Consider the following 14,868-nt stretch of genomic DNA (forward strand, 5'->3'; position numbering starts at 1 on the left):
CCATACAAGCGATCTCTAACTGAGCACCTGGGAGGCTTCTGGCCTTGGAAAAAAACACCAGCGGGCATGGACAGAGTTGAAAAGCAGCCACACGGGAGACTGAGGTGTGTTCAGCTTCTCCATCACTTGGGGCAGAGGGAGCTGGTCCTCTCTTGCCGATTTCTGTCTGAAATGCCCTTGGAGTTCCCATGAAGGCTGGATAAATAATCTCCTTCCTTGCACTGCTGAACCCTTTCTCCGCACAGAAGAAGCTCCTCAACTCCATTCGAGAACTGCATCTCCCATTGCTGGTGAGTCATTTCTAGCCAGTGTATTGCCTTGGTGACCTTGGAAACACATCAGGCACCATCCTAAGAACCGATCCTGTAAATCAAAGGCTGATTTTCTTTGTGCCTGCCAGATGCACAAAGGAGATGATAACTCGGAAATGTTTGTTTATTGGACGTAGCAGTAAAATAATGTTTTACAAGGACTGGGGCAACCATGGTTGGAATATGGGACATCACTTTTCTCCCTTCCAGGCATAATTTCATACTCCTGGAATCTAGACAAGAGAGTCTCACTCACCTAAATAATCTATAGGAATCTCCGACGCAGGGAGATGCCTGTGTTTTTATGGGATCATCAAATGCAGTGATAGAAAGAATGTAAAACAGAAACTAGTGAGATTGTTGTTGTTATTGTTATTATGCAAAATAATTTTTTATAAGTGAATACTATTATTATACTATTCTTAAGAGCATAATAAGGCCAAAATTGACTGTACTGGTAATGGCAAAAAATGAAAGCTTTTCAAAATTTTGGGAAGGGCTGTTGAGAACCTTTACACCTGTGGAGAGCAGCCAAGAGGCCAGCGGCGTTTTCATTCTGAACTCCCTGAGCAACGAGCCTAACAGTTACAGGCAGGATTTTCAGAAGTCAGCAAGCAGGCAATTTCTCTTCTTTGGTCCGTATCTCCAAACAATAGTTTTTTGGGGGAAGAAATGAGCTCTGAACAAAACCCATCTTGGGTTTCTCCTCTTGATCATGGTATCTCTGGTCTAACTTCTTTATTAGCTGCTTTGAACCACTTCTCAAAATATCACCTCTTTTCTTCACTCGCTACAGCATCATATGGTAGAAATACTAGCAACATAATTTTTGCTGATCAAATAGCTGCCTTCCTTTTGATTCCCTCTCAATAAAATCTCTGGCCACGGTTAATCTTGAGATCTTGAGGTGGCCCCACTGCTGAGGAAGTCCTGTGTGTGTAACTTTTTTTTTTAGCATGACTGTGTTTGACACGTTTATTGTTTTATACTTTTTTTTTACTGTACACTGCCCAGAGTCACTTCTTGTGAGATGGGCAGCCATATAAACTTGATAAATAAGTAAATAAACTACAGTCCCATTACTTTGGCTGAAGTCACTGGGCCTTACTTTCAAGCCAGGATGTATAGGGCTGCACGGTCAGGCAAAAGGAGAATCGTTTAGGCAGACGGCTCAGTCGGTGAGAATGTTTGTAAAAGTCGAGAGCCCCAGCTGGACTGGGCTGGGGGACTTGGGGTCCAGCTCACCCTCTGCCTTGGCTGCTGCCTGAGTGGTGGGGGTCGAGCCAATCTCTCTCTCTCTGTCCACAGGGGGGTTGTTGTGGGGGGAAAATGGAAGTTAAATGGCCAGGTACCTCACCTTTTGCTTCCGGAGGTATAAATCAGGTGAATAGGTAAGTGTGTGGCTGATCATCTCTAGCAACCATTCCAGGAGTGTCTTGGAAAAGTTACACCTTTGGTAGTCTTACATCAGCTGAAGGATAATGCTTCCAGATGCAATTAGTTTCTATAAGTCATATTCTGCTACTTACTTCAGAAATATTTTACTGGGTCTTGTAGCCTTAGGTCTTTTTATATTTCTACTCCTTCATTATTCACCTTGTTTAATAGGTGTATCTTCCATTCCACTTTCTGGCCACTTTCTCCCCAGAGGGCTCTTTTCAAAGGATCTTAGCTGGCCATCCCTGCATCTTCTGATAGGGAATTCTACCTGGTTTGAGCCCCGGCTTAGAAAGGAATCCTGGATTGATGGCTGCCCAGCCTCCACTTGAACACATCCAGGGAAGGGGAGCCCACCTCCTCTTGGTCTATTGGATCTACTGTCCAACTGCTCTTCCTGGCTGGAAGATTTTCCTAACGTTCAGTCAGAATCTGCCTTCTTCTAACTTAATCTATTCTTCCAACAAATCTTCGTCTTCTATTGCAGTGGTTCCTAAACTTTTTGCCTTCACACCTCCTTTTACAGTAATCTTAATGTATACACCGCCCATAAAAATCCAAACACCAACATGAACACAAATGAACAATGAGAACAATACACTGAAACTTTGGAAAAGGTGGGTTTATTCCAACAATGTAACTGAAAGGTTCTTCGCAAGGGAGGTCCCCCTCACTGTTTGGGAAACCCTGTTCAGTGGTGACACCCTTTCAAGTATGTGCAGGATTCTCTCTTCCGGTCTCATGCTTCTTTTCCCATTGCTAGACATTCCCAGCTTCTCAATCGCTCTCCGGGGGACTTCGTTTCCAGTTTTTTGAACTTCATTCAATCACCATCTCTTTGCCCTTCTCTGAAGCTGCTCTGAAATCTTCCTAACTCTGGTGCTCCAAGCTGGGGAGAGTCCCTGAGATACTTTCTGACTAAAGGCACCAAAGTGAACTTTTTACTTCCCTTAACCTGGAAGCTATTCTCTGCTGATGCAAAATGAAGTTGCTTTTTAAAAAAAAAAAAATCAGCTGTGTCACCTCGCCCTCTCGTACTGATTACACAGACATACTGTAATTACTGGGTGTAACAGCAGGCACCACACATAAAAAAGAACTTCGTTAAATTTCATTTGGGTATTTATTTCTGTTTTCTAGAGTCTTAGTTAACCAACCTATCAACCCAATTTTGGGTCATCTTCAAATTGGACATGTCTTTTCTCCACCTTTTCACCCAAATTTTATTCATTTATTTAAAAGACTTGTATGGCCACCCATTTTAGAACCACAACTCTGGGTGGCTGACAACAGTTATATAAAACCAAAGATCATACAAAAAATAAAAACAAAGAACCAGAAACCAGAAACAGAAACAAAGAAATCTGGGGCCACAACCAATCTCCCTTGATGCAGCCAACAGCACTCTCTTCCAGCCTGAATTCCACCCTATTCCAACATCTGGGGGAAGAGCCAGCTCTTTACAGCTTTTAAGAGGGTGGGGTTCTGCCAGGTACCAAGGGGAAGGGTGTTCCATAGGGCAGGGGCTGCCACAGAAAAGACAGGCTGCCTGGGTCCCGCTAGATGGCAATATGTAGGGAGAGGGACTGGAACGTGCCCATTCTGTCCGATCTGGTGAAATAGCCAGGTACCCTCAGGGAGAGGCAGTCCTGCAAATAACCTGGCTCCATGCCCTCTAGGGCTGTAAAGGTGATAACCAGCACCTTGAATTACACCTGGAGAAAAACTGGAGGCCAGTGCAGCTTGCGCAGCAGAGGTGTTTCATGGGCAAACCTAGGGTCGCCAAGCACTGTGGGTGCTGCTGCACTCTGGACCAGCTGTAACTTCTGGGTGGCAGCCCCATGTAGAATGCATTGCAGTAATCCAACCAGGAAATCCCAAGGCATGAGTGACTGTGAGCAAGGCCTCTGGACCCAGGGAAGGGCACAATTGGTGCACAAGATGAATTTTTGCAAAGGCCCCCCTCTCCACGGCTGCCACCTTCTCTTTGAGCAGCAGCTGCGATTCCAGGAGGACCTTCAAATTGTGCACCAGCTCAGTCCAACCCATCTAGAGTCAAAGATGATGCATCACCAGCCCTGGCAAAAACTCAAAGCTACTCCATCTCTCCAGGATTGAGCCAGTTCCTCCCCATCCAGACCCTCACAGCCTCCAGGCACTCGGTCAACACTGCCACAGCATCACCTGCCCAGCTGAAGATGCAGATGTATAGCTGGTATCATCAGCATACTGATGATATTGTGTCCTGTTGGACTACCTCACCAGCGGTTTCGTGTAGACGTTAGAGGAGAGGTGAAAGACCTGAGCCGTGGGGCACCCCATATTGCAGGGGCCTAGGGCTCGACCTGTCCTTCCCCACTAGCACTGACTGGAACCAGCCATGGAGGAAGGAGAAGAACCTCTGCAAAACAATGCCTCCCACTCCCAACCGCAGAAGCCGGACCAGGAGAATATCACGGTTGATGGTACTGAAAGCCTCTGAGAGGTCAGGGATGGAAGCACCACCCCCATTCTGACTTTTCCAAAGGTCATGTGCAAGTGCAGCCAGTGCTGTTTCAGTCCTGTCCCTTGGCCTGAACCCAGACTGAAAAGGATCTAGATAACCTGCTTCACCCAGCGCCCTTTGTAGCTGAGCACCAGCCATCCTCCCAACAACCTTCCCCAAAAAAGGGAAGGTTGGAGTCTGGATGGAAGTTGTCCAACACTATTGGGTCCAAGGATGGCCTCTTAAGAAGGAGGCACCCACCACCTTCTTCAACTCGGGCGGTACCAACCCCTCCCACAAAGAGACAATTAAGTACCACTTGGACCTAACCACATGCCACCTTCAGGAAACCTTAACCAGTCAGGATGGGCAAGAGTCCAGAAAACAAGCAGCTGAGCTCACAGCCAAGATGATCCTGTCCACTTCCTCTGGACTGACTGGCTCAAACTCCTCCCAGATAACTAAGCTCAGACATGTCTTGGTCACTTCCAAAGGGCCTGCCCAGTCAGAGTCTGACTCTGAGTAAAGTTGAGCAACTTTGTCTAACAGTTGCTGAGAATATTCCTCACAGCAGACCTGCAAGGGCTTCCCTGGCACCACCTCACCTTGGAGGGGCCTGGTCATCCAAAACAAGGCCACCAGCCAGCTCTCTGCAGACACAATTTCTTCTTCCCACATCCCATCTCTTATCCATAAACAAATCCATAAAGCCTCATCAGTCCTGATGTCAGCAAAAGTCATGTGTATGTATGTATGTATGTACGTATGTAAGATAAAAATTAATCCAAACTAATTTATAGTAAGGAAGAAAAAAGAAAAAGAAAGAAATCAAAGAGAAAGCTTAAAGTGCAAGAAAAGAAACAAAAGTAAAAGAAAAATACAAAAGAAAGAAAAAAGATACAAAGAAGTGGCTTCCGATATTCTTCACAGCAGTTATAATCTAACCTCTCACTCTAAAGGTGCATTATGATTCTCTTCTTTCTGTAATTTATCTTATCTAATCATTAAAGCCATAAATCACAAGCTCATTTTTTTTTCATTTTTATGCAAAATGTCCATAATACAGTGGCTAGAAACTAACCCTAACCCACGCATACGACCCAAAGTAGGGATCCGGTACGTGGATGACACTTTCGTCATAATAAAGAAGGAGCAACTGGAGGAAGCACGCAAAACCACCACCAACGTCTTCAGTGGAATAGAATTCACAAGGGAAGAAGAAAACAGCCACGCACGACCCTTCCTGGACATCCTCATCAGCAGAGGGAAGGACGGCAAGGTAGGAACGCCAGTCTCCCGGAAAGCGACCCACACCAACCAAGCGCTCCGTTCCCAAAGCAACAACCCAACCTCCCACGAGAGGAGCTGCGTAAGAACGTTATTCAGACGAGCACGAATGCCCGGCAGCAACCCGGAACCCCAGAAAGAGGAAACGGACCGCCTATACAGCCTCTTCCAGCAAAATGGATACCCCCCCGCAACTTTATCAAAAAGATCTGTGGGCATCCATTTTGCTGCAAGCTGCTGTATAGGTGGTCTGTTTCCTTTATGAAAAAGCGCCTGACCCCTCAACCCACCACAGCCCAACCAACACAAGCTTTGAGAAGGATAACACTGCCATCCATCAGAAGTATCTCAGAAACCACCAACAGACTGTTACAACCACATGGCATCACCGTAGCACGCAAACCAACCAAAGCCCTCCAGAGCATCTTCAGTAAACCGAAAGACCCAGGAGCCCAAGAAGGAAAAACAGGCGTCATCTACACCATATGGTGCAAGGACTGTAGCAGCCACTGTGTAGGACAGACAGGCGGAAGACTAGCAGAGCACATCCATGAACACCAACTAGCAGCCAGAAAACAGGATGGAAACTCCTGAATCTCACAACACATGGACAGAGTCAATCACAGTTCCAGCTGAGGAACTGTGAGCATCCTAGACCAAGATGTCGATGAAGATTCTCAGTCATCCAGGTGGAATTGTCTGTAGGTGTAATGATTGCCTATTCTAAAGTATCATCAGACTCACAGGCAGAAGTTCAAGGATATCTGATTGAATAAAGAACAGCATGCAGGATCACAAAGAAAGCTAAGAATACTAAAAGCACGGGCAAATTCAAACTAAGAACCCTCGGTGAAAATGAAATCCCTCCCCCCTTAGAATCTTCTCAAGTCCATATCCACAGGTTCTCCTAACAGTTCCTGATGGTCTGCGGGAAAAGGCCTTGAACAGGCAAGATAACCCAAACACATTCCATTGTACTGATTTCACATACAGAGCTTGGTACAAGGTCTCACAGCAGCTCCCTCCCAAACAGAAACACACGTCAGCGCCATGGCATGGGAAACGTTACGATGTTTAAGATACATTGAAACAGTGAACATGACAGTAGGCTGAATCATGGCAACTGGATTTCTTTCTTTTGGGCTGAAATGTTTTGCTGCTTGTCCAAGCAGCTTCTTCAGTTGGTGAGGGGACCCCACATATGTCTTCCAGGGTGGCTGCATTGTCCCTGCACCTGAATGGCTGTTGATTGGGCCATGGAGGTGTGGATTGCCTTTGGGACGTCTTACTCCTAAAATCCCTTGCTCATCCCCAAGTGGATCATTAAGTGTGGCCTTCCTGGTGAACTTGTGAAGTGGTCTTAATCTTCCTGGGGACTAATGAAAGGGCAGCATGAAAAATGGGGGACAAATTGTGTCTGAGGCCTCTGCCTCTGTTGAGGGAAGGATTTTCCACTTGGGCATGAATGGATTCCTTAACCCCTCTCTCAAACCACCTATCTTCTCTGTCCAAAATGTGAACGTTGTTGTCCTCAAATGAGTATCCTTTTTCTTTTAGATGAAGGTAAACTGCTGACTCTGGTCCTGTGGTGTTGCTCCTTTTGTGTTGGGCCATCCTCTTGTGTAAAGGCTGTGAATTCTTCAAGTGAGCTAAGGCTTGTGTGGCTGAGTCTTGGGGCACTGGGTGGAACCACACTTTCCATTTGTAACATGTCCATCTTCTTTCTCCCTCCCTCTGTAGAGTCCTCCACCAGAGGATTGGACCCTGGACCTGGGTGCAATGAATCAACATGCTTCAGGACCCCCAACAGTCCAGCAACCAGACCAGTCTCTCTCCCGCTTCATTCACCCTGGTTGGCATCCCTGGCCTGGAGGAATACCACAGCTGGATGGCCATTGCCTTCTGCCTGATGTACCTCTTTGCGCTTTTGGGAAACCTCTCCCTGCTCCTCCTCATTAAAATGGAGCACAGCCTCCATAAGCCCATGTATCTCTTCCTGGCCATGCTGGCAGTGGCTGACATGACCTTATCATCCTCCACAGTGCCCAAAACCTTGAGTGTCCTCTGGTCCCATTCCAAGGAAATCTCCTTTGATGCCTGCCTTGCCCAGATGTTCTTCACCCACATTAGCTTCATTGCGGAGTCCACAATCTTGCTAGCTATGGCGTTTGATCGATACGTTGCCATCTGCAGGCCACTGCAATATGCCTCCATCCTCTCTCCCTCTGTGGTTGCAAAGACTGGGTTGGTGGCTCTTGTCAGGAGCTTTTGCGTGATGTTCCCAACCATCTTCCTCCTCAAGAGGCTGCCTTACTGTGGGCAAAGGGTGATGCCCCACTCCTACTGTGAGCACATGGGCATTGCCCGCATGGCCTGTGCAGATATTGCTGTCAACATCTGGTACGGTTTTGTAACCACCCTTTTGTCTCCAGGCTTAGACATTGTCCTCATTGCTGCTTCTTACCTCCTGATTCTTAGGGCTGTCTTCAGATTTCCTTCCAAAGACACCCGCCTTAAGGCTCTGGGGACCTGCAGCTGTCACTTCTGTGTCATCCTAATGTTTTACACACCAGCCTTCTTCTCATTCTTTGCCCACCGGTTTGGCCATGGCATCCCTCAGTCTGTCCTCATCCTCCTGGCGAACCTCTACCAGCTCCTGCCTCCTATGCTCAACCCTGTTGTCTATGCAGTAAAAACCAAGCTGATTTGGGAAAGGCTCTGTCAGGCCATTAGCAAGCGAGGCAGGGCTACTTAATCCCAGATCCCTATTGGACTGAAAAAAAGGGGTGGGTTGAGCATAGGGAATTCAATCAACTCGCATTTCTGTTGCTTGAATAGCGTTTTGTTTTGTTTTGTTTTAACAAGAATTTTATTAAGTTTCAAGCAAAGATAAAAGCTACAGAAAAACAAAAAAACTACAAAGAAAAAAAGAAAAAACTAAAAAAGTGTGGAAACACAAGATAATTTTTTTAAATTACAAAATTAGGTGACTTCTGACTTTCAACAGCAAGGATATACAACAATTTTCCTAATCAATCCCTTACTCTATATTAAACCAAAATCACATTATTTCTATAAAACATTCCATTGGCACATTATAAAAACCACTAAATACAGTTGCTTCCTCCCCTTATATTAAAAGAATATTAATGATTACTATAACTCCTAATCAACTTCCCCCCCAAAAGACAGCATTTATTTATTTCCTTCCTACTACTATTCTATAGATTCCTGTCTACTATAATAAATTGTCTGCCATTATACTTGATAATACAACAATTTTAATAATCTTAATGATATTAAAATCAAAACCAGACATTTATTATTTTTATTATACCTTAATAATCTTAATCCAAATTGTTAAAGGTAAATGAAGTCAGCCAAACCCTAAAAGCAATCCAGATAAATATTCTTAAACCCTTATCCTACTTCAAAATAAACCAGAGCATTTACATATCCCCACAGAGCACACAGAGCTTTCTTCTTTAAAAAAACTGAACAGCCCAACTGCCCCCCTCAAAAACTCCGACTTCTCTTCAGGAGACCTCCCATACATAGTAACCCCTTCTTTTCCATGGTATTCCATCAGAAGATCAATTTCACTTATGGCTTGCAACTCGATCTCTCCCTTTAATTTCTTCAACTCAACTATCTGATCTTCATCCAACATTTCAACAGAAGTTGAAGAGACATTTCTGTTGCTGTTAAATTCCTCAATTTCATCCATGACATCCCCAACCAGATGATACATTTTAGACCTCATATTTTCCATGATGTCCTGAATGCCTTGCATAAAAACTTGATAGAAATAAAAAATAATCTGTTTAAAATCTTGGTGGAAGTCAGAGAAAGTCTGTTTAAAATCTCCATGTCTCACGCAGTAGATTATGGCACAGCCTAGGAGCTTAGCCAGCAAAAGTTGAAGATATGAAAGAGTTCCAGAATGCATTTACACAAGCAAAAGTGAGATATGTAGACAGTTCCCCAGAGAAAGTAGAAGCAGAAAGCTGAAGGTTCAAATCAGCCCATTCAACGTGTAGGAAAATGCTAATATCTTCAAATTTGGTACAAAAATAATAACAGGGAGACAATTATTTACTCTCAATCCTCCTTAATATTTGGATGGAAAACAAAGTCCAAAACTTAAAAAGAATTTTTTAAAAAATCAATCCTCCCAAAATAACGATTAGCACCAAGAGAACCTGCTTCTCCTTGCTGTAGAAAGCCTCTCTTAGGGTATGCATCCTTAAAAGAAATATAAATTGGGTGATTTAGAAATGGGGTGGCTGGTCTTAGTGCCTCTTAAAGGCTGCAGTGCGGCTTGAAAAATGTGACTTCCCAGCCTGCTGGCTGCTCTTACCAGTTGAGCGTGAACACTGTTTGCAAACTTCTGGCTGCAAGCAGCCATCCAGAAGACAGATGGGGTGATTCCAAGTGTTTTCCTTTTTCTGGAAAAACATTCCTGGGCTTCAGGAAAAACCTGCCTGAGCCCAAAAAACTGCCATGTTGTCAGTTCTGTCCGCTGAGCCCACGGGCACAGCCGTTCAGTCCACCATTTCCCTACTGGAAGTCTGCTTGAATGGCATTTTGCACCATGAGAAAACCACTCCAGATGCACCCCACTCCATCATCTCAAATGCATTTTTATTGTCCTCTTCCTTGAAGTTTTTTTTTCCTCGGAGTTAAGGGCTGATAAATAATATGCTACATTTCTGCCAAACAGGTGATATTTCTTTGTTTTCTCTTAAAATGATGAGTCACTTTTTTCCTTTGCTTGCTTTTCAGTATTCAGAGTACAACATTCCAAAAGATTTCCAATTTTAGCTTTGAAAATGAAGCTTTTGAGGTGTTCTAAACTGTTTATTCGGATGCTGCTTTGAGGACTGATGCACGCTCTCCAAGATTAAGGCACGTTCACAATCACTGCTCAGGCCAAAACCAATTGTTCACAAATGTGTCCCCCCTCCCCTGCACCTCACAAAGCCATGCTGGGGAATGCAGAGGAGTCACAGATGCCAAAAGGAATCTCTGTTTGGACCCTGGATTCCAACTTGGCATCAGGCTGGGTTCCCTCACTCTGCACATCAGCCCGTCTGGCCAGTTGGACTCTGAGGAGACGCTGCTGGGCCTGGTTTCCAAGGGGATAGATGCTTCCAAGGTCCAAGGAGCAGCTGCAGCCCACTGGTAGAGCTCTCAAACACAACCAGATTCCATGTCCACTTCAAACATTTGGGTCTTTCTCAGAATCCCTGGGACTGATCGCCTGCTTTGGCCCCAAGTGTGTCAGCCTGCCAACCAGGAGAGCTGATGCTGGAGGCGAGGTGAGTCAGTGCTAGGCTGAAACCCTCCAAGATGGCAATTCCTGGCTCCTTTGCAAGTCGGAAGGAGGGGAAGGGGCCCCTGACCAACAGGAGGGACTTTCTCTCCCTTGGTACTGAGAGGAGTGCCACGTTTCTCTCTCTCCTGGTGGAGGTGCTTTATGGCCCAACGTGGCCTCCGGGAGACTCACTGGGATGGCCACAGAGCGCTTCCAATTCAGGGCATGTAAAGTAGTTTTTTGCCATTGCGTTGCACAACAATTCCCATAAAGCCCAACCAGACTCACATACGTCTGCTGAGGACTCCTCTCCCCTCCTCATTCAATCTCCTTCCTCCCTGTCCCCAAACCTCTCGCCCTACTTCCAGGTCGGCATATTTCAGGGATCAATTTCATTTTATTTTTAAGTCAATCCTACCTGCATTTTTTTTTACCCAGTATTTAAGGTCGGCCTTCAGTAAACCTTAATCCGACAAGCTTTAATTTGGCCTGGAATCTCCTTGCATTTTGCAAACCCTTCATGACTGAGCTGTTCCAGCCTTTCACCTTGGATTAAGGGGTTTGGTCTTATTATTTATTGCTATTTTATGATACTGTATTTTGTGCTGTTTTCTGTGTTTTGCTCCATTGTACACCAGCTAAGGTCACTACGATTGGGGTGGTTTATAAGTATGGTAAATAAATGATAGTACCAAATAGAAATTCTGCTTCTTTATTCCCAAAAAAGGATGCCTAATTTCAATACCAGCTGCTCCTGACTTGGACATCCACACGATCCCTTGAATGTGCCCGGCTGAAGATCTGAGTAGCCACCACTGGAAGACAAGTCTGATGTCCCCCACCCCCACCCCCATTCCAAGGAAAGCCCCTCCCCCATCCTGGACCCCTTACATGCTCTGAGCTTGGGTTGTTGTCCTGCAGTGGGAGAAGCCAAACCAGGAAAGGTGGTTTGCCCTTTTGGCACAAAGACCCTCATCTCCGTTCCTTCACCAGACCTTCTGGTTCAGTAGATCAGGATGGGGTAAGCAGGTCCTGAAAGCTGGCGGTCTTTTCGTGGACTGAGCACAGTGCATCTGAGCAAGCATCACGCAGGGTTTACCTTTACACTAGCCCACAAATGAGCAGAAGAGTGCATTTATTGGTATCAACAGGCCTCGTCCCATCCAAACATCAGCATAGGACATGGGCAGGCCTTCCAAACAATTCAGAGAAGAATGAAGCTCTGATTCAGAGTACTCAGGCAGGCCCGCAGCTAGGGTCTGTGTCACCTGGGCCAAACATGGATTCCGTGCCCATTTTGGCACCCCCCCACCACTCATTTTGGTGCCTCCCTAGCGCGGCACCCAGGGAACATGGCCCACTTGCCCCCCCCCCCAGTTGCGGCCCTGTACTCAGGTCATGTTTAGAAGCCACAAGTTTTCTTTGAGCTTTAGAGACATTGCCAAGTTCCTCCTTAGCCCTGTTTCATCTGAATGGGACCACTCAGAGGACCCATACAGGCCCTTTGCATATTTATTCGATCATAGAAGGAAGAGAACCCACCTTTCCCCATTGAACTGAGATAACAGGCCACGATTGCATAAAAAAGCCAACTTTGATTCCCTATATTTTCTCTTTCTACTACAGAGCAGAGCTGTTCCTGAAGATAAAGGCACAACTTGTTCTTTTTCTGATACAAAAAGGGATTTCTGTACCTTCATAGCCTATACCGCTTCAACATTAAACTTTGAATTGCAATTTTGCTTTGAATGACAGTAATGCATGAACAGCAGTTCATGGAGGATGTAAAATCCCATATCACAATTTTTGGAGTTCAGACTCCCATCAAGTTCAGGTGCTCACTGTACCCTCTCCTTCTGAAACCTCTTGAGGATCCGTGTGCGGATCTGTTTGGTTTTCACACTGTACACAATGGGGTTCATCATGGGAGGCACCAGCAGATAAGCATTGGCAATGAGGGTGTAAGCGATGTGGGGAGCGTGCTTCCCGTATCGATGGATCATGGTGAGGCCAAGCATGGGGATGTAGAAGCTGAGGACCGCACAGAGGTGGGAGATGCACGTGCTGAGTGTCCGAAAGCGTTCCTCCTTGGAGGCAACTCCCAGGACAGTTTTAAGTATCAGGAAGTAGGAGAGGACCAGCAGAAGTGAATCCACCCCTGTGGACAAGAGCATTGCTATCAGGCCGTAGACATTGCTGATCCTCCTGTCTGAATGAACTACCTTTAGGAGATCTGGGTGCAAACACATAGAGTAGGAAAGGACATTTATCTTTCCATATTCCAGATGCCTCAGAAGGATGGAACCTGGCAGGACAAGGCAAGCTGCCCGGATTGCAACCCCCACCCCGATCCTGATCACTGTCTCATTGGTCAAAACACTTGTGTACCTCAGAGGGATCTGGATGGCCACCAAGCGATCAAAGGCCATAGCCAGAAGAATGCCAGATTCCATAATGGAGAAAGTATGGATGAAGAACATCTGGACCAAGCAGGCATCAAAATGGATCACACGGTGGTTGACCCACAGGACGCTCAGCATGGTGGGCAAAGTGGCAAAGGATAAGCCCAGGTCTGAGAGCGTCAGCATGGAAAGGAAGTAGTACATGGGGGTGTGGAGAGATTGGTCCGTCTTGAGGACAAAGAGGATGGTGCAGTTGCCTGTGATGGCCACGAGGCACATGCAGCAGATGGGGAGGGAAATCCAGGAGTGGTGTTTTTCTAGCCCAGGAAAGCCCGCCAGCAGGAAAACCGGGGAGCTGAATTCCGAGTGGTTGCTGAACATATTTCTGTTATTCCTGGACTGCTTTGTTCACTGGGAAGCAAAGATACAATAAGTCAGATGGGCATGAGGACACATTTTATGAATCTGCACTCCCATCAGGTGCTTTTTCCTGGGTGCCAGATCTCCACTGCACAGTGTCCTGCATCTAGATGTGTTGGATTTCAATTCCTATAACTCCCACCTAGTTTGGCCAATGATGGGGGGATTCCATGGATTCAACTCCAACATGTCTGCAGGTCATCATCAGGTGTGGCAGGCTGCCATACCTTCTTAGTTCAGTACCTCCCTGTCTGGCTTCACTGCCTGATTAGACAGACAGGCATTCATGGACGGAAAGAGAGAACACCTGAGAAACGTGTGCCACAATGCACACACTGCCTCTTTTGTGCTTGTATCACAATATCATATACAAGTACTTTAGGGGGTGAGCTTGTGTCATGATGTCACAATGCACCCTTCAGGATTTGGGGGAAATCTCAGCTTGCTGCAGATGCCTTTGCACACATAAACCCACCAATAAATGTGCAGCAGTTGTTTTGAAAATCCACTAGACACACCTCTCTCCCCACAGATTCTTTACTGTAAAAATTCATCTCTCACCCTGGCCCTACCTTTTCTTTTTCATGAATCAAAGACTTGCCAGCAAAAGGCTCTTCTGGGTGCCTAACAACAAAAGGGTCTCAGGGCTGTGCCTCCCCCCAAGTTGGGCAATGCACAGACCCAAAGAGACACCTTCAAAGATACCCTTTTAGGATCATGTGAATGTCTCTTTGTTCCCCCAGACCTTTAAAATCTTGCTGTGTAATTGGATGCCCCTTTTATTTTGGATTCTACCTCCTTGTATTCTACCTAACTTTATTGCTGTATTAACTGGGATTTTTCACTGTCTTTTTTTTTTTTTTTTTTGCTGCTGTTGCTGCTACCAGTTCCCTTTGCACACCCAGTGCCCTGCCCCACTCACCAAACTGGAAATCATCCTGCCTGTTTGCCATTCTTACTTTCTGGCACCAGGGGCAGAATATTTATGGCTCATGGTTTCCTTCTCTCCCCGCCCCAGCTCTGGGGACAGCTGACTCAGCCGTGGTTCCTTGGACTTTCTCCCTCTGGATTCCCCCAAGCGCATCCCTCTATTTTCCTGAGCTAAATGGATGCTCTAGCATGGAAGCTCAGCAGTGGTTGGGAAACTCCAAGACATCTTCCCCGTGAGATGGAGGTACCTTGGAGTTCCCCAACCACTTGTCCCTGGAA

At 46.0% G+C, this 14,868-nt stretch overlaps 2 protein-coding genes across 2 annotated transcripts; one reads left to right on the plus strand and one right to left on the minus strand.

Annotated features, from left to right (window-relative positions):
• The first annotated feature begins 7,309 nt into the window (after nt 1–7,309).
• On the plus strand, nt 7,310–8,275 carry LOC134498627 (olfactory receptor 52B2-like). The gene has a single exon (XM_063304787.1). The coding sequence runs from the start codon at nt 7,310–7,312 to the stop codon at nt 8,273–8,275; it is 966 nt and encodes a 321-aa protein (XP_063160857.1).
• Nucleotides 8,276–12,675: 4,400 nt separating this feature from the next.
• On the minus strand, nt 12,676–13,669 carry LOC134498628 (olfactory receptor 51G2-like). The gene has a single exon (XM_063304788.1). The coding sequence runs from the start codon at nt 13,618–13,620 to the stop codon at nt 12,676–12,678; it is 945 nt and encodes a 314-aa protein (XP_063160858.1). The 5' UTR covers nt 13,621–13,669.
• Between the last annotated feature and the right edge of the window lie 1,199 nt (nt 13,670–14,868).

This window comes from Candoia aspera, chromosome 5 (genome assembly GCF_035149785.1).
Source record: "Candoia aspera isolate rCanAsp1 chromosome 5, rCanAsp1.hap2, whole genome shotgun sequence".
NCBI classification, from domain to species: Eukaryota; Metazoa; Chordata; class Lepidosauria; order Squamata; family Boidae; genus Candoia; species Candoia aspera.

Coding starts and splice junctions, on each gene's coding strand:
- LOC134498627 (XM_063304787.1), top strand. CDS start 7,310: ATGCTTCAGGACCCCCAACAGTCCAGCAACCAGACCAGTCTCTCTCCC.
- LOC134498628 (XM_063304788.1), bottom strand. CDS start 13,620: ATGTTCAGCAACCACTCGGAATTCAGCTCCCCGGTTTTCCTGCTGGCG.